The 25,738-nt window shown below is 34.7% G+C and overlaps 2 protein-coding genes across 3 annotated transcripts in view; one reads left to right on the top strand and one right to left on the bottom strand.

Moving 5' to 3' along the window:
* The window catches only part of DIAPH3 (diaphanous related formin 3), a 424,016-nt gene that overhangs the window by 320,843 nt on the left and 77,435 nt on the right, over positions 1–25,738 (top strand). The window lies entirely within an intron of this gene.
* On the bottom strand, positions 19,902–23,181 carry HDAC8 (histone deacetylase 8). Its single transcript, XM_074299216.1, has one exon. It carries the CDS (start codon positions 22,945–22,947, stop codon positions 21,808–21,810), a length of 1,140 nt encoding a protein of 379 aa, XP_074155317.1. The 5' UTR covers positions 22,948–23,181; the 3' UTR covers positions 19,902–21,807.

Below are 25,738 nucleotides of genomic sequence, written 5' to 3'. Positions count from 1 at the left end.
ATTAAAAAGCCCTAGTGTCCTGTAGTATGAGTATGAACTCTGAATATTCTGTTCAGTCTTGGTTATAATGCAGCACAACTAGCCTCTCAGCAGAAGCCCCATGTTGTCTGGGCAACTCCAGTTGCCATAGCAATGAAATTCTGTTGAGGGAGCAGGGCGAATGCTAATTGTAGCCATTTGTTGTTCCTTCTGTCGATCCCTTTAACTAGCACAGTTGTAGAGCAGCCAGAGACTTTGGGTGAACAGCACGGAGTGCCCCCCAAAGTATTGCTGCTGAAGGCAACCGGCTGCTCAGTTTAAAAATTGTTTGAGCAACCACCAGGGCTGACAGTGCCACTGTGTGGGCAGAAGCACAGCTTGACTCACACCCTGACAACTGTTGATCTGGGATTTGAGGAATGGGGAGAAAGACAAGATCATTTTAAAACCTGTTAAGGTACTGATGACATGGAAAAAAGATAGATACTAGTCAGTTACTAGGCAACTCTTAGCATCCTGTGTCCAGGCGCAATCTCAAAACTGAGGCCTAAGAGCGAGAACTCTGACTTGCTATTATTATTATTTCTAATTTGAAGTCATTTATGTGGCTTGGGGTTAAAAGGTTACATTAGATTGGAATGTGGAGTTTACCAGACGACTTCCCCAGTACTTTTTTATTATTATTTTAAATCCTTATTTTTAGAGGTATGTTATTTGGCTGGCAAAAAGCTTAAAAGTTCAGTTCACTTCCACATAGATGAAAAGAGAAGCTCAATTTGGAAAACAGAAAATAAAAGGCATTTACATATTTGGTTGGACTCTAATGCTAGTTTAATTTAAGGAACAATCAGCTTTAACATGGAGGGAAATGGTAGGTAGTTAATTCATTAATAAAACCTAATTGTTTTAGATACTTTGAAAAAAATTATATATAATAAATAAGAAGTAGCATTGTTACAGCTTCCTTTAAAACTATAAAATGGTCAAATTAATGAGGATTAAAAATTTGTTAGTTTGTAAATGGTAATACATTAATAATGGAAATTTTTAGTGTACAGATTTAAAATATATACATATAAATAGAAAAGATCAAGTTTTGAGACTTTAGTGGTCTTAAAATGAGAGTAGAACTTCTTTATTTTATTGTTTTTACCAGCTGGATCAGTGAATGACTTTAAAATATGAATTTATGTAGGAGGCAGGTTTTAAGTTTTGTTTTACCTAAATTACCATTATAATAAACTACAGTATTAATTGCGTTTGGACCTATTTTAGCCCTTAGTAATTAATTACTTTCTAGTTTGTCTCATAAATAACAAGATACCACAATATATAAAGTATTAGAAAATATAGTCTGGAGTCAATGTTAATCTATTTATTGCCTGCCAATTTGGTGTATTTTAGAGTCAGGAGACAGTCAAGAGTTAAGTCTGAAATCCAGGACTCGAACAAACTTTTCCTTTGGACTTTGTTTTTTCATGGAGATCCCTAATACAAACAACTAATTTAGCCTATGGTTAAAATGCACAAGGGTTTTTGCCACCTCAGTTATGTTTTTGACACTGATTAGACAATCTGTGGTACCCATTGTCAGTGATGGTGTGCCAAGTGCTGTCTCATGGGTCACAAAACTCCCCAGCCACCTTGAGGATAATGAAATTCATCTTTCCATTGATGCCTGCAACAGCAATAGCCACAAGAGACTCTCTCTCTTTCAGCCCCTATTATTCAGGAGCTGAATGACAACTCACGGATAAGCTTGTTTTATGTAAAGTATAACTTTTACATCCATAAAGTGCTTGGTAAACCTTTCAGTTGATCTTGTTTCTGCAATAATATCTTATTAGTATTTTACTTTGGCTGTCTTTCTTTCTTCTATTTTTCATTGTTTTAAATTTCCTACTTTTGATCCTACAAAATTTACAAATCCCAGATGATATGTTTAAAATAGGGAACAAAGAAAGGGGGTGGGTGGGTGGGTGATGTAGTGAAGTTTTTAAAATCTGCTTTCCCTGGCAGGCACAAACTATCAATTCTTGTGAAAACAGTTAGGCTGTCCTGCAGTTTAGCCAAGAATGATGAGAATTTAAAAGACTCAGATTTGCCAAAGTTATGGATCCTTAGCTTGACTCCTACCCCTGATTTTTACCTTAGAAACAGAATGCTTTTAATTGTCATTGCATTGTATTTCCTTTACAGCTTTACCACCTGTACTAAACATGTCTGTAAAAGAGTCCAGAAAATAAAGGTTATAGCTAATGGAAACTATACAGAGAGGAAAGCTTTTCAAAAATCTATGTTGACTATTTTTTCTTTTGCTATAAATAACTTTTTTCTCAAAAACAAGAATTTATTATTCTTCCTTAAATTTAGTGGAAGAATATTTTTGGATCATCATTCATGTTTAAGTAATACCTGTGATATTTACTTTTTAAAATTATTTTTTTAAATGGCTTGTCCCTATATTCTCATTATTCCCTTGTCTTCAAAGAAAATTACACTCAGATATGTATTCCTAGCTGCATGTAAATGGATTATATAAAAGTTTTAAATAAAATGAAAATACTCTAATAAATATGCCATTAATGCCCCAAATTACAAGCCACTAAAAAAGAAAAAAAAGATATGATTATATCAGACTGGAAGGAATTTACCAATAAACCTTCAAATAACTATTAAAGAAATAAAATTGGCCGTATTGTTTTTGAAAAGTGTTTTTTTTGTTGTTGTTTTTAGGAAAGTGTGCATGTGTGTATGTCACAGTGCTCTGAAGCCACAGTAAGTCTTTTTTAGGTACATATGGTACTTATCAGTTTAGTCTAGTCTTTGCACTTAAACTGATAGAAATAATGAAACTGGCCTGGAATTATGGAATGGAAACTGGACATTGGATTAGACTGTTTATTTTTAGCCTAAATACCTCCTTATTTGGAGCTATTGTACTCATTTAAGGACTGTAATATGATTCCCAATAGTATTTTGAAGTGAATAATTGGCTCCAAAGACCTATAAAATGTTTCAAGTTGTTAGAATAAGATTAGGAGGGCTGGAGAATTATTACTTTTTTACCCATGTAATGAATTGTAATTTTACCTATGTAATAAATCATTACATTAAATTTTTGAGTTTTCTATCAAGTAAAATAGGATGTTTCAGTTTGAGTTAAAGGCATCCATGTTGCATTTTTTTTTTTTTACAGAAAACAAACCAAACTTTATTATATTAGCACTTTTGTGTTCTTAGAAACTGCTGTGATAAAGTAATGAATATTAAGAAAAGACTATATATCTTAAATTCTTATCCTGTTATAGAAAGGTTTATTATATTATCTTCAGGAGTATTGGTGCATGATTTTTTGTTTGCAGATGATTCTGCACTCAGAGCAGCCTCTGAAGCTGAGATGCAACAAAGAATGGATCAATGATCTGCTGCTTGTGCCAATTTTGACCTAACAATTAATACCAAGAAAACATAGGTCCCATCAGCCAGTATCACACCATTCACATGTGGAACCATCACTTAAAATAAATGGTAAAGTTTTGGATGCTGTGGATAAGTTCTTTTACTTTGGCAGTATATTTTCCAGAGACGTCCACATTGATGAGATTGGCACATGTATCACCAAAGCTAACTCAGTGTTGGGAGGTTCTGAAGGAAAGATTGAGAGAGGAAAATACCAGACTGATGGTCTACAGAGCCATTGGGCTGATCCCACTGTTGTGTGCCCTGACAGTTTACCAGCACCATGCAAGGGAATTGAATCATTTCCATTTGAACTCTCTTAGGAAGATTCTGAAGATAACTTGTCAGGTTAAGATATGAGATACTAAAGTCCTTTCTCAAACTCAATTGCCAAGCATTCCAACTCTACTACAGAAAGTACAATTTTGTGGGGCTGGCCACACTGTTCAAATGCTAAATTTTTGCTGGTCAAAAAAAAATTTTTATGGAGAACTTACATAGGATAGTGCTCACAAAGTGGTCAGAAAAAAACAAAACAAAACAATAAAAGGATATTCTCAAGGTATCTCTTAAGAACTTTAAACATGTGAGACACTGGCGCAGAACCACTCAGCATGCTGTGCCCTCATCAGAGAAGGTGCTGTGCTATATGAGGAAAGCAGAATTGAAGTAGCCAAAAAGGAACACAAGATGAGCAAATTAGAGAAGCTCCCCAAATGTTATAGAGACTATATATGTCTGACTTATGGCATAGCTTGTATTGATCTGATCAAAACAGTCTCAACTCTAACAAAGTGATGTTAGTCATTTTGGTCCTCTTCTATAATGAAGGACAACAGCCAGTCAACATTATGTCCTCTTTTACTTTTGTGATATAATAATTTGTAGTACTTTCCCTTTTATAGAAGACTAACATTATGTTATAAACCAAAAATAGCATAAATCATTATATTGTGAGAATGTACAGACATAAACCAAGAGTACCCTATCTATTGTCTCCTTGACAAGTTGTGAATTCCCTGGGGAAGCTGTAGCTTTTTCTTGGTCCTCAATGAATTTATTCTGATGCTTCAAAGTTGCATAAATGGGGATCACTGAGATGAAATCTAGGAATTAATCCAAGATGGCTCCTGCACTAAGAAGAACTGGAAAGAGATCCCAGTGGGAAGGAAATTTATGTAGGAAATAGCAAAAATGATTTAAAGAATAAATTAGTTGAGTTATCTTGATGGTAGTTATAAGTCACCTTAGCTATTAAAAATCCTGAAAGTATAAGGAATCTTGAAGAAATGAGGATTTTCCTGAAAGATAGTAGAACCACTTAAGTTTGAGTTAATTTTGTGTTTTCTGCCAATCCAGCACTATGGTGCTGCACAAAGTAATAATTTTTAAGTCTATGAACAGCAAATGTAGCAGATTATTGGCATCTGTAGGGTATATAGTTTAAAGGTCCCCAAGAATAGTGAAGTCATTCAAATATTATATTGGTAACAGATAAGAAATAGAACTTTCTAGGAAAGAACTGAAGAGAACCCATGAATTATTTCATTTTTCTCTTTTCCTACCATTAGAGATACAACTAGGATTTGATGGGAGAAACACTGTGCCAGATTGGAGAAACCTCCTTTTCCAATTCATTATTCCCCTAATGTGACATAACAAAATTGAAAGAAACCTGATTGAAACACAACTCCCCTTCCTACTTTGTGACCTTGAAAAATCCATGTCCTTCCTCTGAGTCTTGTTTTATTTTAGCCATGATTCTTTATATATATCATGATTCTTTGGCTGTTTGTTGTCATAGCTTAAGATGGTTTGATTAAACAAATTTACATCTTCTGGATTCTACTTGGGCAATATCTTTTGCTTTACATTGTTATCACTTGACTTTTAGATACTTCTCACTTCTCACCTCCATTATGATAGCCTCCTCATTAGTATCTTTTATCTTTAGTAGCTCCCCTGTTTTATCACTCATTTGTCAATGACCTTAATGACCACAGGTGACCATATCACTCACTTACTAAAAACAAACAAAAAAAACCAAAACAAAACAAGAAAAAACTTAAGTGTTACTATTCTCTCTTCCTGTTGTCTATAGAACAAAATATAAATATCTAGTTTGGCATTTATGATCTGGCTCTACTGAATCCTTTTCAGCTTTCTTTCACATTAGCCTCTCAATCCATTATCTTATATATGTTTGAATTAATGCCAGAGGGAATAATAAGGAATGGAGATTTGAAAAATATTATTTCCAAAATTTAGAGGAGATTTGAAAAATATTTCCAAAATTTAGAGGCAACTGTCTAAATGAGATAATTTGTTATAAATAAATCAAGGTTTACAGTAGGAAGGCAAAAAAAAAAAAAAAGACAATGAGAAAAACTTACTCCACAAGAGATTAACTAAATAAGACCCTGGGGAGGCATGGAGACACAGGATATTTCAACTCTCTAAGTGTATATCAGATTCATTAATGAAAGCTATCACACCCGTTATGCTTCTCAAATTTTCCTTTTTATTTAGTAAAGTTTCCCATCTCTGATGTCTTAGTTATGATGATTTTCCTTGACTCCCAAGGATTCTAAAGTTGGAATTGGTGGGGAAAAGAAATGCCTGTTATCTCAGCTCTGAGATCACTGATTTTATTAAAAGTAAAAAGATAGAGAAAAATCTTGATTACTTCCATGGTTGGCTTTGTAATTTATTGGGCTTATTTTTAAAAAAGGGGAGAGGGTAAAATGAATTTCTAATTCCACCAGAAATGCATTAATGAACCAATAGTTCTCCCCAAAACTTTTATATTTGGTCTAACCTAATTAAGATTTAACTTTGTTAGCTTTTCTCCAGATTCTAAAGCATATTTTAAGATTAGGATCTTCATTGATATTTACTCAGAATTTTTATCCAGCATTATGTGTATTAGGTTATCTGGGATTTTTGAGCTGGATAAACAGACAGTTATTGCAGGCTAGCATAGACAGTCCTAATACTACTAAGTTTGCCAAAACTGGACTAGTAACAACTATTCGATGATCTCCCTTCCATCTCTGTGCAAATGTTCAAATTATTCTCTTTTGCCTTGAACATATACTTCCACTTCATCTTCCTCTAAGGGTTACTTTGAAAATGCCATTCTGTGGGGCAGCTAGGTGGTGCAGTGGATAGAGCACCAGCCCTGAATTCAGGAGGACCTGAGTTCAAATCTGGTCTCAGACACTTAACACTTCCTAGCTGTGTGACCCTGGGCAAGTCACTTAACCCCAGCCTCAAAAAAAAAAAAAAGAAAGAAAGAAAAGAAAATGCCATTCTGTGACATCTCATTGATAACCTTTATAAATAAAATAAATGCTTAGCATAGTAAGTGCTATATACATGTTAGCTATTATTATCATACTCATGAAATACTGATCTTGGAAATTTTGCCTCCACAATATATCCTTTGTTGCTGCTTCTTTATATTCTTTTATATTTATTTTTAATAACTTTATTTAAATAATAATTTTTATTAATTTATTTTCCTTTACTAGGCCAATAACTATAAAGATATTTGATTTGATTAATATGGGTATTTCCTCCAATGCATACATATATATGACCTCTCCCTCATTACCAAGATTAGTCTTTGGAAAATAGATACTTTCATTGCCTTGCTTTGTTTTGGGAATTGAAACAAGTCACTTTTTTTTTTTTTTAATCAAAGATGTATAACAAATCTGTTAGATTTTTTTTTTCTTTTTGCTGTTGACTTTTTTAGCACTTAATTTTTTTTTTAATTTCTAAACTTTATCTTTTACATGGATTAAAAATCTAATACATTTTGTTAATAATTAGGTTGAAGAAAATGTTTCATTAAGATAGTTATGCACTACTTCACACCTATCAGATTGGCTAAGATGATAGGAAAGGTAATGATGAATGTTGGAGGGGATGTGGAAAAAGTGGAACATTAATGCATTGTTGGTGGAGCCATTCTGGAAAGCAGTTTGGAACTATGCTCAAAAGGCTATTAAAACTAACCCTTTGATCTGTTACACCCTGTAGACCATCTGAGTCTGTATCCCAAAGAGATCAAAAAAAGAGGAAAAAGGACACTTTTGTGCAAAAATAGTTTCTAGCAGCTCTTTTTTGTGGTGGCAAAATATTGGAAAATTAATATGTCCATCAGTTGAGAAATGGCTACAGATAATGGCTGAATATGTTATGGCATATGAATACAATAGAGTAGTATTGCTCTATAAGAAATGATGACCAGGCTTATTTCAGAAAAGTCTGGAAAGACTTACATGAGTGAACTGAGCAAAACCAGAATATTGCATACAGTTATAACAAGATTATGTGACGAACTATACAATTCCAATAGACTGGGGATGAAAAATGCCATCAGCATCCAGAGAGAGGATTATGGAGAGTGAATATGGATCTAAGCAAACTATTTTCATCCTTTTCCTTGAGAGAGGGGGGTTGATTTTTCTTTCTTGTGATTGTTACCTTTTGTTCTGATTTTTCTTTCACAAAATTACTGATATGAAAATATGTCTTAAGTGATTATACATGTATAATATATCAGATTGCTTTCTGTCTTGGAGAGAGACAACTTAGGAAGAAAAAACCTTGGAACTCAAAATCTTTCAAAAATGAATGTTGACTATATTGAATTACTTGCTGTCTAAGGGAGGAGGGTGAGGAGAGGGGAAAAGAAAAAAATTCAAACACAAGGTTTTGCAAGGGTGAAAGCTGAAAATCTTAGCATGTATTTTGAAAATAAAAAGGTATTATTAAAAGAGAGAGAGAGAGAGAGAGAGAGAGAGAGAGAGAGAGAGAGAGAGAGAGAGCGAGAGAGAGAGAGAGAGAGAGAGAGAGAGAGCGAGAGAGAGCGAGCGCGCGCGCTGGGGAAGATAGTCCCTGTTCCTGAATAGCTCATAAAAAAAATGAATATTATAAACTATTTTTACATGTAATTAGAAAAATAAAATACTATTGGATTAAGGTAGAGAAGGCAAGGAGGTGTTACAATGTATAGAGTATTTATTCTGAAGTCAGGAATATTTGAGTTCAATCCTCACTTCATTTTTTTTTTTTTTTAAGCTATATGATCCTGAGCTTAACCTACCTATCTCTGGTAGTTTTCTGATCTATAACATGAATATAATAGTAATACCTACATCTCAGAATTGGGAGAATAAAATGAAGTAATCTCTTTGAATTCCTTAAATCACTATATAAATACTAGTTATTTTTGTTATTATCATTTAAGAATATCCAGAAAATAGGAATTAATTTTGAATAAATTAATTGTGGATTAATTCAAAGAAATATTATCACTGTCCTCTAAGAGCCTATAGTCTAGTTGGAAAGGCTAAAGACAGTTAAGCAAACATAAGTTTGTACTATATGCAAAGCAATATGATGGGCAGCAGCTAATTCCAAACAAATGAGGAGGAAGGGAAAGTGAACAAGTATTTATATAGCTTCTTCAGTTTGCCAGGCACTGTGCTAAACACTACAAATATTATCTCATTTATCCTCACAACAACACTGCTAAATAGAAGCTATTATTATCCCCATTTTACAGTTGATGCAACTGAGTCTGAGACTCATCTAGGATCAATACCACTAGTCTGAGGCCATATTTGATCTAACAGAAGAATGAATATGAATATAGGGCAATGAGTGTTATAGGTCAGAGAAGAGAGGGATCACTTTCAGATGGCACTCAAATATATAATATATAGAGTTTCAGTGCAATCTTGAAAGGCAAGTAGAATTTTAATGTGCAGAGTTGGCAAGCTTGAGCCAAATAAAGCTTGTCTGGCAAATAATTAGAAATTGTTAAGTATTCTGGCCAGAATAGAGAATTCATGTAGAGGAGTTAAGAGAAAAAAATTTTGGAAAGGGAAACTGAAGCCAGATTTCGAAGAGTCTTGAATTCTAGGCTGTATTTAGATTTAATCTTGCAGATTATAGGCCCATTTAGAAGTTTTAGAAGAGCAGGAAAGAGGCTTAGAAAATGATATTTTAAGAACATTAATGTGACATGAAGTATGTATAAATTAATAGACCATCATAATAGTGTGTTTTATGAAGGGCTAGAAAGGGGGGAAAAGTACAAATTAATAGCTACTATTTTCAGTGATGATTATTGTCTTTTAATATAGTCAAAAAAATATCCCTGATTTAGCTGTTGATTCAGAGATAGTACTCCAAATAATCTCACAAAGCATTACTGCTTCATTTGCCTTTGGCAAATGAAATAATAAAATCATATTTCTATTTTCTGATATGTCTACAAATTGAAAATGTACTCAATTTGATATTGTGATTGAGCCTGTCTATTTTTTCTTATTATTCATGCACTCTAGGGACAAGAACAATTTTTTTTCTCCCAATTTTAAATTGGCATAGTGCCACAGAGGATAATACATATTCAGATACTAAATACTTCATGTTAACAATTGTCTTTTAGTGAGTAAAGAGAAATTAGGAAGTGCTCAATTTGTATCTGCCAGATAGTTTTTAATAGATATATCTAGTATCTCATGACTTCCATTGTACCCTTTTCTCATAATTTAGTTCTGCCATTCTACATATGTATTAAATTTCTGCCATATGTTTGATGCTATGCAAGAAGCTAGAGATACAAAGATAAAAACAAAACAGCCCCTCTCCTCAAGGAACCTCTATTCTATTGGAGAGAAATCACATGTATGCATATAATTAGAGACAAAAAATATATGAGGAGGGTATAAGAAAAGGTATTGGGAATCATTTAGAAAGTTTTATAGACACAATGGGCTCTAAGCTGGACTTTGAAAAAAAGATAAATTTTCTGAAAGGCATAATTAAGGAAAATATATACCTCAGGAATTGGGAAAAGTGACTGGAGATAGCTTTTTCAAATGCATGAATGTTGGAGATGGAATACCCCTTCTTCCCTTTACTCCTGATTCCTGTCCTATACAAAATAGTTGATATATACATGAATATGCTAATTTATTTTATAACTAACTTTTTTTCAAGAAAGCCATTTATGTTTTCTAATTGGGCATGATGCCCAGTATAATGTCTACATATAGTAGGTGTTTAATGCTTGTTGACTAACTTTTTACCTTTTTTTGCAACATTGTACTGATGTCATTATTTGGCATTCTCAGTATAAAATTATATGGTGATAATGAAGAAAAAAGAGAAAGCAACAAGTGTTATGTATTCTTTGTTTCTCAGAAAGATGGTACCATGAAGTCCTCAACACTTCAAGGAGTTATTTTAAAAACATGAAATTAGAGCTAACAGTAAATTTATTCTGAGCAATATGCTGATTTTCAAAATTAGTAAATGTCCAGAGAGATGCAATTATGGTTTTGTTTGGCTGGTTTGGGTTTAGGGAGTTGTGAACACTCTGATACTACTAAAATGGTTTTCCAAATTTCTTAAGATTGAAGCATTGTGTTTTGAAATTATTGATGTCATAAACATATCAAAAGCTTCAAGAAATAAACATTTTGCATTAACCTTGCTGAATAGTTATATTTTAAAATTATGAAAATAAATGAAACCAGGTGAACTGAATAGAGTTGACAGCATCTTTCTAGGTGATGAAATTGCTATTGATTTATGACAAATGCTGGTAAAAGCAGGCGTGGACTATTTTGTTGCTGTCAGATGAAAACAGAAAGAAGGCAGGTTTTATTATCAATCATTTCTTGTCTGTATAAGCCAGAAGCAGACTGTTATAATTGATTTGATGGCTCTGTCCGATGTGAGTTCCAGTGCCATAGTGGTTGTAACAATGCTACATAATGCAAGGAATTGATGTAAAAAGCATGTGGCCAGACTTGCCAGAGGCAAAGCTGGGTCACTGAAAGGTGTACATTTCCTTAACAGTTCATTAATTAATGAGTCACAACTTTCTGTATTACAAACTCATGTTTAGAAAGAGAGAATGCTTTTTCTGTGAAGTATTATGCCCTATGGTTCATATGATACATTAGCCATTTTATTACATTTGAGAATCTGAATTTTGTACATGAATGTTCTACTTATTGGTTTTAGATTAGCAAATCTTGTTCATAATTTTTAAATTATCAAGTCTATTGGTGCTAATACTGATTTTTTAAGGTGATGAGAAAAGGCCCTTCACTGTATCAAACAATTTTTTTTCCTTTATCCTTTTTGATTTGATAGTCTTTTTCCTAGATAGTCATCATTCCCTTGCCAATAATACTAACATCTTGACTATCACTTCTTAGAACTGTATTAGTAGAATTTTTATTCTGAATCTTCTTTCTATTGGACATAGATCTGGGAAAAAGAAAAGTGCATTACCAGATGTTCTTAAGACCAAAAAAAAAACAAAACAAAAAAAAAAAAAAAATGGTGCTTGATAATCTTGGTAAGGACTCCTGAGGCAAGAAAGTGCCATTATCTTTGCTAATGAATACATGAAATTAATTTCATCTATATCAGTTTCAGAAGCAATATCTCTGCTAACTGAAAATGCATCATTCATATTTAATATAAATTTTCCTGATTTTTGAATGACTTTATCAAAAGGAAGTTAAAAAGAATAATAGCTTTTCACTGAAAGTTCCTACATTCCAATCTGCACCCTGGTTCTCACTATGATAGTGGAAGTCATATAATCTTTGAGGAACTCAGCTTACCAGCTCTATATTTTCTGATTCTTATTTGGCTTTATTCATAGCAGATATTCCATATCAATCATGTCAAACAAAAAACAAAAACCATGTTAGGCAACAGCATCCATTACAAAGTAACTTACTGCATGAACCAATGAGAAAAAAATAACTCCACTGTAATGTTTATAGTATTTTTTATGATATTTTAATTCAACAAAAATGTATTAAAGCATGGGGATATATATTAGAAATTAGTAGTTCCTACTTTTATGGAGCATGTTGGCAAATAGTAGAAATAAGATATATATGCAATTCTTGCAAGGGAACTAATGAAAAAAAACTCAGAGGAAGGTGGTCTAAGTGTACCTGATCTAAAGCTATATTATATAGCAGCAGTCACCAAAACCATTTGGTATTGGCTAAGAAATAGACCGGTAGATCAGTGGAACAGATTAGATACAAAGGACAAAAAAGGGTACATCTATACCAATCTAATCTTTGACAAACCCAAAGATTCCAACATTAGGGATAAAAATTCATTATTCGGAAAAAACTGTTGGGAAAACTGGAAATTAGTATGGCAGAAATTAGATATGGATCCACACTTAACACCATATACCAAGATAAGATCAAAATGGGTCCATGATTTAGGCATAAAGAGGGAGATAATAAATAGATTAGAGGAACAGAGGATAATCTACCTCTCAGACTTGTGGAGGAGGAAGGAATTTATGACCAGAGGAGAACTAGAGATCATTATTGATCACAAAATAGAAGATTTTGATTACATCAAACTAAAAAGTTTCTGTACAAATAATACTAATGCAAACAAGATTAGAAGGGAAGTAACAAATTGGGAAAATATTTTTAAAAACAAAGGTTCTGACAAAGGTCTCATTTCCAAAATATATAGAGAACTGACCCAAATTTATAAGAAACCGAACCATTCTCCAATTGATAAATGGTCAAAGGATATGAACAGACAATTCTCAGAGGAAGAAATTGAAACTATATCCACTCACATGAAAGAGTGTTCCAAATCACTACTGATCAGAGAAATGCAAATTAAGACCACTCTGAGATACCACTACACACCTGTCAGATTGGCTAAGATGACAGGAACAAATAATGACAAATGTTGGAGGGGATGTGGGGAAACTGGGACACTAATACATTGCTGGTGGAGTTGTGAAAGAATCCAGCCATTCTGGAGAGCAATCTGGAATTATGCCCAAAAAGTTATCAAACTGTGCATACCCTTTGACCCAGCAGCGCTACTACTGGGATTATATCCCAAAGAAATACTAAAGAGCGGAAAGAGACATATATGTGCCAAAATGTTTGTGGCAGCTCTTTTTGTTGTAGCTAGAAACTGGAGGATGAATGGATGTCCATCAGTTGGAGAATGGTTGGGTAAATTGTGGTATATGAAGGTTATGGAATATTATTGCTCGGTAAGAAATGACCAGCAGGAGGAATACAGAGAGGCTTGGAGAGACTTAAATCAACTGATGCTGAGTGAAATGAGCAGAACCAGAAGATCACTGTATACTTCAACAACAATACTGTATGAGGATGTATTCTGATGGAAGTGGAAATCTTCAACATAAAGAAGATCCAACTCACTTCCAGTTGATCAATGATGGACAGAGGTAGCTGCACCCAGAGAAGAAACACTGGGAGGGGAATGAAAATTGTTAGCACTAATATCTGTCTGCCCAGGTTGCATGTACCTTCGGATTCTAATGTTTATTGTGCAACAAGAAAGTGATATTCGCACACATGTATTGTACCTAGACTATATTGTAACACATGTAAAATGTATGGTATTGCCTGTCGTCGGGGGGAGGGAATAGAGGGAGGGGGGGTAAATTGGAAAAATGAATACAAGGGATAATATTATAAAATATATATATATATATATATATATATATATATATATATATATATATATATATATATATATATATATATATATATATAAAATAAAAAAAAAAAAAGATATATATGCAATTCTAAAATAGAATGGAATAAATGGAAGTATTTGGGAGCATAAACACATTGCAAAACAAAATTAGTGATATCTTTTGTGCTTATATCTTCTTTTCTAATATGTAACTTTAAAATGTTTTTAAAAGAAGAGAGCTGACATTTCAGCAAAAGTAATATATCAATCAACTTTAGCCAAATATGACTTCCATAGTCACCCTTCCTTGCAAATAAGAGAAATATGTTCTCATATCCCTTCTTGGAATCCAGAAGTTTTTTTATTCTAATTACACAGAATAAATTACACATTTATTCTAATGGAACAGAAACAGTTCCATTTATGTTTTGATAGTGCAATAGTTCTTTCTACTTCTGTTGTTCATATTCTTTTTCTGGTTCTGCTTATCTTACCAGTTCATATATGTCTTCCCATGTGTCTTTGTGTTTACTTTTTAAAAACTGTGTAATATTAATTACATTCATATACCACAATTTGTTTAACTATTTCCCAATTGGTGAATCTTTAATTTGTTTCTAGCTCTTTGCTACTATAAAAAGTGTGGTTATCATTATTTTGGATGTAAATTAGACTCTTTTTTTTCCTATTTTGGACCTCCCTCTTCCCCTTAGGTTCTCTATAAAAACTCTTCCAAACCGTCCTGTTTCTTTTCAGATTTCCCACTCTTCATCCTCTGCATTCTCTCAGTTGAGGAATCCGATTTTTAACTTTATTAAGGAATTGGAGAACATTTTTGGTGAATTCCATCATTTCCCCTTCATCTGAAAAACCTTGACAAAATCCACTAATCTCTCCTCCCAGTCTCTGAGTAGGAGGTGACCCTAATGTCTTCAATCATCTTTTTTTTCATGAACAGATTATACCTCAGTCAGAGCTTCTGCCTCTTCCTTGATCTTCCAACTTTTCATTTTTAGTTCATTTTCTACCTTCTTAAATGTGTTCAATTCTGCTCAGTCCTTATTTTTTTTAAATAAATTGTGCATTATAATTATCAGTGGTTCTTTAATAGTTTGAAAGTGACTTTGTAAATTCACATTGACAACATTTCTTTGTTATGGTTATGTTGTTTTGTCATTGGTAGTGTTTTTTAAACTACTAAATTTCCTTTTACAAAATTGTATTATTAAAAACTTCTGATGTTTTTTTAGTTGGAATAGCTTATGTTTTATAGTTAATTCTCTTTCTTTTAATTACTCATGTACTGGTATTTAACTATCATAAGTTCTGATATTTCATTTCTTCTCTGTTGTGATTTTTTTCTTGGAAACAAAAAATTGATTTATCTCACATTTTCTTTTACTTAATCAGGTTGACTAAAGGCATGTGTTAGGCTTTTTAAAGAAGCAATTTTAGTTTTTGTTTTATCATTTTTTTAATTTCAAAATTTTCTTTCTCAAATATTTAAGATTCCCTGTATTTATTTTTATTTGTATAATGTTTTACTAACTTTTAAAATTGAATATCCATGCTTTCATTCTCCTTGTTAATTTTTGTTTTTAGAAGTATACTTTTTCTCCCCTTATACACTATTTTAATTGCATTTTGGTATATTGTTTTGTCATTGTTATTGTCTTACACAGTAATTGTGTTTATATTATTTGTTCTTTAACTCAATATCCAAGATATTCTTATTATGTATCCATTTATATCTGTATTTTGCTTGCAGTGCTTATATTGACTGCTATTTTATCATATATATTTCTGATTTCTCTGTACTCAATACTTGTTCTATTTTTTGAGAAAAAAATTTATTTTTTTCATCCCATTTATTGATTCTTTCAATTCTGCTCAACAGTATGTTTCATTCCTATTATTATTGTCTTACTCTATGTCTTTTTGAGCTTATTGTAGATGAAATTTGATACTATGCCATTTAATGAATATATTTAATAATGATTTCAAGAAGCACTTATTAAGCAATTACTACATGCTTGGCACTGTTACTGAAGACACAAAGATAAAATTGAAAATATCCCTGGCTCTGTATGTATCTTTATATATAAGTAAATATAAAATCATCTTTTTTTTTTTTTCCTTTTTTCAGGAAAAAAAAATAGCAGCTTAGATGTAATCTGGAAAGATCTAATATAGGAAAGGAAGTGTGAACCAAGCTTTTGGGATTCTAAAAGGCACAAATTAGCAATGAGTAGAGTTCAGATGTCAGGTACACATCTGGAGAAGGATGGAATACTGTGTGAGGAAAAAACAATAGCTTAACTGAGCTAAACAATGTAATTTGGAGTTAGATTGTGAAGGCTTTATAAATTGGAGAAGTTTCTATTTTACTCTAGGAGCAATAGGGAACCACTGGATTTTGCTGAGTAAGAGGTGATGATATGACTAGATAGCTTCTTTAGGAATGAATATCCTTTGTCATCTAGGAATAGTATAGAGTGAAGAAATTTCAAAGAGCTTCACCAATGAAGAATCTTTCAGGTAAGAAATGATAGTAACTAGCATCGTCAGTATATCATATAAAAGAAGGGCAGGGCCATGGGGGATAGAACCATTAAGATTTGGCTGCTTACTGGATTTGTGGGGTAGGGGAAAGTGAAGAGTCATGGATGACTGAGGTTATGAACTACAATGACTGGAACATTGGTGGTGCCCTTTATGCAAACAGAGAATTTCTGAAAAGAGTTGGGCTTTGAAAGGATAATAATAAGTTATATTTTGGATATGTGTATTTCCAATATTGGAAATATATTGAACATATATTTTGTTGAGTTTGAGATGTCTTCAGAATATTGAATGTGAATTTTTCTAAGTGCAGCTGATGATGTAGGACCAGTATTGTGGGAAATAACTGGTGCTAGTAGAAGACATCTATTTTAGCCTTGTGGCTCTGGGCAAGTCATTTAACCCCAATTGTCTTGCGAACAAACAAATGAAAAAGAAATATAGACCTGTGAGTCATTTGTATAGATATAACACATGGGAACTAATAAGATCACCTAGATAATAAAGAGAGGGCTCAAGAACAGATTCTGGATCCAGAGTTGAGAGGCAAGATATGGGTGATTAACTAGCAAAGTAGACTAAGGAGTTGTCAGACAAGTAAGAAGAAAACTAGAATAGTATAATGAAAACCTAGATTTATGAGCATATGTAAGAGAAGAGAGTTTTAAATCAACTGTGTGAAATACTATATAGTTCAAAAGATTAAGGACTGAGAAAAGATTATCAATTTTAACAATCAGGAGATAGATCATTAGTAACTTTTGGAAAGAGTAGTTTTAGTTGAATTGATGAGGATGGATGCCAGAGTGCTGTATGTTAAGAAGTAAGGAAAGGAAAGAAAGTAGATATAATGAGGTGTTTTGTTTTGTTTTGTTTTCCCCTAAGAATGAAAAGGGGGGGGAGATATAGAGAGTGCTATAGCTTGAGGATCCTGAAGTAGTTTTGTTTTGTTTTAAAATGAATGGTGGTAACCAGGCTTGTTTGTATGCTTTAAGGAATAAACCATTTGGTAAAAAGATTGAAGCCCAGGATAGGGGTGACAAGATGCTGAAGGAAGGAATAGATTCATTGTACCAGTATAGAGGCAGCACTTGTAAAAAGATGGCCAGGTCTTTATTATAGGTTGAAAATAGTGGAGAAGATAATGGAAATGTCAAAACATTTCTGTGGAGGGGGGGGAATTTGTAGAACAGGGAAGAGGAAGCTCATAAATCACTTTTTCCCCCCCATAAACATGAGACCTCTGTTGAGAGGTTACAGAAAGGGAAGACATTAGAGGCTTGGGGAGAAAAGATTTGGAAAAGCTTCTGTGGAATCTAGTATATAAAATCAATTAGGAAACTGTATAAAGATTGCATTTTTATGGGGAGGGTCCTTATTTAATTGATCTAGATTTAGTGAATCTAGCCAACCCAAGTATGTGACTTTCTTTAGCACTGTTCAGCTACCTGTGAGAAGGAATTGGAACATGATGATGAGAGAATGTAGATCAGAATCCCTTATTAGTTGTATAAAGTATTGATCATTTAAAAATCACATTCTTCCTTCTTCCTGGATATATAAAGAATTGATTTCATCCAGACCTGTGATCTCATTGGCACAGGGAAGTTCTGGTATGAAAACTATCTGCTATAGTGATTCAGCACTATTCAATAACTTACAGACTTAGCTGCCTCGTTCACTTATTAGTTAAGTAAGGCATTCAGGGTTATCTGGCCAATATATGACATGTAAGTTCTCTGGCCAGCTCTCTGGCCAGCTTTCTGGCCACCTTTCTAGCCCCCTTTGCCACATAGCTTCTCATCAGGGTATGAGTAAAAATAAATACCAAATCAAATTTAAACCTAAAGAAAAGATGATGTCATATAGGAACTCCAAACTGATATTTGCTTTTAAATAAAATTTTTGTCTTTTGTTTTGACATCACTTTCGTTTCCCAATATATCTTTACCACCTCCTCTTCTTAGAAAGTGGGAGAGAATACTTTTCTTATTTCTTTTTTTTAGGACCCTGCTTGGTCAAAATAATTTTGCAGCATTTAAACTGTTTTGTTGGTTTTTAATTTATATTTACATTCTGTATATTGCTTTACTGTTTCTTTATTTCACTTTGTATCAGCTCCTATGGAATCTTCCCATGTTTCATATTCATCATTCTCATTTTTACAGTACATCATATATACCATATTTTTTTTACACATTTGCAAATAGATGGGCATCTATGTGATTTCCAGTTGTTATTACAAAAAGTCTATCATATACCTAGCAGGATGATCCATGAGTCATAGTATATTACAATTTTTAGCCTTTTTATTTCCATAACCCCAAATTTAAAATGGTTGGACCAACTCACAAATCAACAACATAATTACTGTGCCTATCTTTCCATACTTTTGACTTTATTGCTATGTTATTTATCTCTCAGGAGAAATCTCCGAATTATTGTTTCTTTCCTTTTATAACTGATTTGAAGTATTCTGTCATGTGGTTGTTAATTTTATAATTATCTTTTTGAGAACTTTTGTTTACAGTCTTTTGATCTATTCTGTACTGGAAATTACTTTCCCCCAACTCTCTCATTCATTGCCTCTGTATCTTATAGCCCAAGCTGTTTCAAACAAGATATTGAGGAAAAAGTAGAATATAGACAAGAGTAATTTAGCAGATATTTAAGAATAATGTATTATATTCATTGTGCTTGCTCTTGAGAAAAGATAAAATGACAGTTCATCCAGTTGAGGATACAACAAAAAGAAAAATTAAAGAAGCCCCAAAATTGTATCTAATCATCAAAAGAATTTTCATAAACTTCTGAGAGTCATAGCTGCCAACGACAACATACTTAGAGCAGGGAAGGAAAGGAGAAGGAATGCGTATTTATATAGATCTACTGTGTATCAGGCACTAAGCTAAGCGTTTTTGTTTTTTAACCAGCATCTTATGTGATCTTCACAATCATTTTGAAGTAGATGTTATTATTATCCTCATTTTACAGTTGTGGAAACTGAGGCAAACAAAGCTTAAATGTTTCATCCAGGGTCACAGTGATAGATGCCACATTTGAATTCAGGTGATCTTCCTATTTTCCTGACTCCAAATCCAGTAGCTCTCTATCCATTTGTACCACCAACAGACTCTGTAATGAGCAGTGTCATTTACAAAATATCACTGTGTGGATGACTAATTTTGAATACTATCATTTTACCCAAAAAAAAAAAATAAATAAAACAAGGAAAAAGAAAAGGCATTTGAGAATAAAGCAAACCAAAGCTAATTAATCTAATCAAGATAATCCCAAGAGCATTTATCTGGAAAATGAAAACAAACATATATACAAAATAGAGCACATGATGGGGGTTTATAATTTTATTTTTATTTTATTCTTTGATGATAATGGGTTTACTACTTTCACACTTTGCCACTTAATATTCAATACATTATGTGAGGAAGCAGAAATGCAAGTTAAGATGAAGTCAAAGAGTAGCTAGACATGATCAAATAAATACAAGTAGAAGAAATCCATGACATTGGATTCACTCAGGAAATGATGTTTGTGACTTTATAATGAGGGGAAGAAGATTCCATAGATTGGAAAATCTCAGATGGGTACTTTTGCCCAAAAAGAGTGACCAAGAAGACAGTAGTCACCACTGGTCCATAAGCCTACTTTCTCATTTCTACTTAATCTTCATAAGAATGAACTTTGCATGCATCAAGGAAATTCCTGAAGACAGTATGAGAAGAAATAGTTGAGATTTTTTATTTATTACAGCTAATCATATCTTGATTTCACAAGTTACAGAATTGACACGAAAAACACAATATTACCTACTATTCACTTTTTTTTTAATTATTATTATTATTTTAAGTATTTGACTTGGAAGAACAAAATGCAGCCTTGAAAGCTGTCTCAGACAAGGTTTTTCCTGTGCACAAACTAAATTATTTACTCACTTTGATAGAACCATGGAAATACCTGTATTTAGTAATTCACTGAGTATTCTCATTTAGTATAAATTTAAAAAAAACAAAACACCTTAAATATTCTTACCTAAGTCTGCCACTGTCATGGTTGATGCCTGGTTATAGTACAAGCAAAAAAAAAAAAAAAAAAAAAAAAAATGATTGATAGGGGAGACTCTCCCTAAGCAACTTTGATTCAAATCCAGAATACTGCAAAATTTCAATGAAATCCATATTAACACTATAATCATTTACACTGGACCAACAAAGTCAATCCAAAGTACATATTGCCCAAACTATATAGCATATAGCTGGACAAGAGATTTATCAAGTTAACATCAGTGTGTATATATATAAAATGGAGAAGTATTAGCAGATAGACAATGTACTAGAGCCAGAACTGAATGGTTGCAAATATATAATTAAGATATTAAGAAGTAATTGAACCCTAGACTTGAAGTCAAGACAGTTTGGGTTTGAATCCTGCCTCAGATAATATGACCCTGGACAAATCACTGTCACTTCTCTGAACCTCTTGTTTCCTCATCTGTCCACTGGTGATAAAAATAGCACCTACCTCACAGACTGGTTGTAAAGAACCAATGAGATGATGTTAATAAAGTGCTTTGTACATTTTTTTAAAATCCTATAAAACGTAACCTCTTAAAATGCTCTGTAAATGTATCATATTTAAAAATTCAAGATTTGGCCTTCGAAACTACTGAGAATTTAAAAGAAAACCTTGCAATGGACTATTGCAATCTGTAGTACACACATTGATGAAATCCTGAATCTGTTAAAAACTCTTTATTAAAATATAACTATACAATATATGCAGCTATTTTATAGGTGAGACTGTTAAAATATAATTTTTATGATTTTGAAATAAAAATTATATTTGAACACTACTGGTACTATTCACCAAATTCATCAATGACAGTGAACAATTAAGCCCAAACATTTCTTGCTTAAAAAATAAAAACTCCCCACTCCAAACCCACCAGAAAATAATTTCCAAGAATACAAACTGCCTTTGCCTTTTTGAAAAGGCATCTTAATTTTATCTCAACTATGTTTCTGAAAAAGCACCTGAAGCTTAAACGTTCCTTTCCTTCTTGCTTCAACTCTTTTACTTAGAACTCTGGTGTGGCTTCCTACTAAACCCCATGGAGACAACTTCCTCATAACACCAAGTGGCAGTTAGTCTCCAGATTTTTCCTCATAGCCACAAATTCACAAAAACAGTTTTACAAGAAATCTTCCTATCCTGTCAAAATCAGATGTAGAGCTGCCCCTAAACCACATGCTTCATGTTCCCCGTGATACGACTCAGGATATGCTGGATTTGGTGCAACTCATTGCGGTCAGACCGGCAGCTGGGGGTGATTTCCAACCCGTAATCCGGGCCATATTCGGTGAAAAATTCATGGTCTGGAATCTCAGAAGAGAGTGTTCTCCCCAGGATGACCCCAGTCAAGTATGTCCAGCATCGGGCTGTGTTGGCAAGGTGGTAGCCGCCTCCTCCCAAGACGAGGGTGGCCAACTGCCACTGAAGGATGTACTTAAGACACTTGCCAAGTCCCACAGGAGTCAAGTTAAATGAACACATTGGGTCCCCAGCTATGGTGTCGGCTCCTAATTGTAAAACCACTGCTTTGGGATTGAAGGCTACGTAGACCTCCTTTAGGACACTTTTGCAGATCTGGTAATACTTTTCATCTCGTATGCCATCCTGGATGGGCACGTTGACGCTGTAATACCTTCCCTTTCCGAGGCCCACATCAGATACATCACCAGTTCCTGGAAAAAAACCTGGAGAAAATTTGTGCAGAGACACAGTCATGACTTTAGAAGTGAAACTGAAGGCATCTTCGACGCCATCGCCATGGTGAAGGTCCAAGTCAACGTACAGAATTCGGTCAAACTTCCTTCTCAAATGCAGGATCCCTAGGACAGCATCGTTGAGGTAACAGAAGCCTGAAGCTTCATCTTTCTTGGCATGGTGCCAGCCGCCGGCCCAGTTAATGGCTATGTTACATTTTCCATCAATAAGGCATTGGGCCGCTGTGATGGTGGCACCCCCCACCGCAGCCGCATAGTCAAATATGCCCTCCGTGCTAGGGCAGTCGTAGCCCAGGCCGAACTCCACAGAGTCGGGATGCTCATCGTCCCCTTCCTCACTGACCTTTTGGAGGTGCTGCAGATAGGCATCCGTGTGGAAGCTGGCCATCTCCTCCATGGAAGCCACCTTGGGTTTCACTACCCTCATTTCCTTCAGCAGCTCATAGGCTTCGATCAGGGAGTGCACCATGCTGGCCCGCTTGGGCACCTTGGCCAGCGAGTCACAAGTTCGCACGTACTCGGGGCTGTAGATGTAGACCGGGGGCAAAGGCGGCTGCCGCGGAGGGGGCGCGGGCTCCTCCGCCTCCTGCATGGCCCACCCTCACCCAAGCCCTGGCCCCCCCCGGGACGCTCGAACCTTAGGTGGCCAGAGGGGCCCCAAACGCGGCCGCTGCTCCGCCGCCGTCGGCGCCGGTGCTGGCGCTGCCACTGCCCCTCCGCGATGCCGCCGCCGCCGCTGCTGCCGGCACCCGCCCTGCTACTGCTGCCGCTGCCGCCTCCGTCCCTATCTTAGCTTCCGCCGCTGCTGCTGCTGCCTCTTCCGCTGCTGCTGCCTCTTCCGCTGCCGCAGCTTCCGCCGCCGAGGCCCGGGCGCCCCCCAGTCCTTAACGCGCAGCCGCTGCCTAGGGCGCCGGGAGGGAGGGGGGAGGCTGGGGCCCTGGCTGCCGGACGGCTGCTACTGTGTGGAGGGAGGAAAAGGCGGGCTCCTGGAGATCCCCGGGCTTCCTTCGTGACTAGTATGAAGGGAGTGACCGTGGGCTTTAAAGCCTGCCGAGATCTGGCGCTGCGACTTCCTTCTGTAACCGGGCTGCCTTCTGTGTACCTGACCCGATTGGGCTCTCGGCTCTGCTGCAGTAGTTTTGAAATGCTGCCTTGCAGTGAGTGGAGGGTGGGATAAACGGCCGCGTGCCTCCATCGGACTGTAGAATTTAGAAGGTCGATAGAAACGATACAATTTCAACCAGAACTTACTCTTAAGGACAGCCACATCTAGCTATTACCCTTGGGTAGTAGCTGAGCTAGTCAGTCTTGACAAAAGTCAACTCTTTGGCCCAAATGATCCAGAATGCTTTCCCTAAAGCACGTGAAATCGGCTCATTTCTTCATCCCCATTATCTGGTTCTGTGCAGAAATGCTGTAAAAGATGTAAAAAAGGCTGAGGCTGGTCATCTTCGTGGTGCTTGCGTTCTAGCCGCAATGTTGCTGCTTCCTGTGGTCTGTGTGTACACTGGATCTGACCATTAGGTGACCATTTAAAAAGAAAAAGATGCCTCCCAGACAACTCTAAATCGGAGCTATCTGATCCTTGGACCTTTTGTGTATGAAACCCCATATGGGTACACTTTTAACTAGCTCCGTGTCCTGGGAGGAACGCTGGCCTCTATGCTTAATAATATGTAAGTGCCATCCTGCTTTTATTAACAAGTATAAATGCAGTCTTAATGGGCCATGTAACATGTAACCGTTAAAAGTCTTGCCTGAGAGTGAGAGTTCTAATTTTTTGTAATGGATTATAACCTTATGTTACATTAAAAACGAGTGGAACCAATAAAAATTGTTTCAAAACTATTTTGAAAAAGTAATTACAAGATTTAGTGATTGAATGAGTAGAGGCTGCCTCAGTTTTATGAATCCTGGTGACTGGAAGAATGTCGTCTTCTACAAGACAGGGAGAGAATGAAGGGGAAGTGTTTAGAGGGAAAGCTAAGGGGTAGATATGTTGAATTGTGATGCCTATTCAATTCAAACGGATGTTTTAAAAATTCGGTTTGGATAAAAAATATACACCATTATCAATGTTCAGTAACATAGAAAACTTAATGCAGGGCATAAATGCAAACACTATCGGAATGTAAACACTATTTGGATAACTTTTTGAAGTTCAAAAGGAAACCTCTTAAGAGAATTTGGTTTAATATATTTAGAACATTAACAACAAAATTGTCATTTTGGTAAATGTAAGTCGTTGTTAGCCTTCTATTTCCACTTAATATTTTTGACCTATAAATTGAATACTCACATTATGAAGCCTGCTATTTAATTACAATGATCACCATGGTTAAAGAGTTTGGAAGAATGACTAAAAGGCGTAATTACTATATCCAAGGAAGATCATACTAACTGATTATTTACAGTGTAACTGAAAAGGGAAATTATTAAATTAAAAAAAAAACAGGTTTGGGTTGCCTAGCACTTCATGAACAGTAACACAGCGGAGTTAAAAAATTCAGAATCTGTCTTAGGCCTCTCTTTTATTTTACTGCTGCTTTTATTAAAATGTGAAGATCTCAGAGTCTTAATTGTATTACTGATTTTCTGTTTTAAAAAAATCTACAGCCTGTGACTCAGAAAACTTCCATAAAGCTGTTATTATGAGAAAAACCCAAATTAAATCAACACATGATGTTAAATCATTTTGAGCCATTGGGGAATTCGATTAATTAGAATTAAAAATAGCATCATTTTTCTACTGCAGATTGTAGTCTAGTAGCCTGAACCAAGGGAAAATAATTTGCATCTTCTACTATCGACTATTTTAGGTCTATAAAATTTGATTTCCATGAATAAGTTCTTTTCCACACAGAATACTAAAATATCACTTTGAATACTTTTTATTCAAATATCTTTGAACTTAAAATATTACTTGAATACATCCTCTCATTTTCTCATGAAATCTTTCCAAGTAATTTACCAGTCTCCTAATCTGCTTGACTTTGTTAGAATCAGAATTATCATGCTTATTAGTTGGAAAAGACCTTCAAGACATTCTAGTCCAGTCCCTCACTGTGCAAATAAGGAAACTAACCTAGATAATTCGAACAGGTAGTAACTGATAACTGATATTTAAACCCAGGTCCTCTGACTCTCACTCCAGCACCCTTTCTCCTATACTATGTCACATTTATTCAGAATAATAACTTTATTTTTCTGTTTCTTTTGTAAGTGATGTAGTTTCATTCACATTCAGACTGTATATACCATGTGTGCAGGTACATCATTCTCCTTTTAATTTTTTTTTTATTAATTTTATAATTATAACATTTTCTTTGACAGTACATATGCATAGGTAATTTTTTTTTTTACAACATTATCCCTTGTACTCC

The sequence above is a fragment of the Sminthopsis crassicaudata genome, chromosome 3, assembly GCF_048593235.1.
Source record: "Sminthopsis crassicaudata isolate SCR6 chromosome 3, ASM4859323v1, whole genome shotgun sequence".
NCBI classification, from domain to species: domain Eukaryota; kingdom Metazoa; phylum Chordata; class Mammalia; order Dasyuromorphia; family Dasyuridae; genus Sminthopsis; species Sminthopsis crassicaudata.
This window is presented reverse-complemented; position numbering and strand designations above follow the sequence as displayed.

What these genes read in the sequence shown, in the direction of transcription:
- HDAC8 (XM_074299216.1), bottom strand. Translation starts at nt 22,947, where the DNA reads ATGCAGGAGGCGGAGGAGCCCGCGCCCCCTCCGCGGCAGCCGCCTTTG.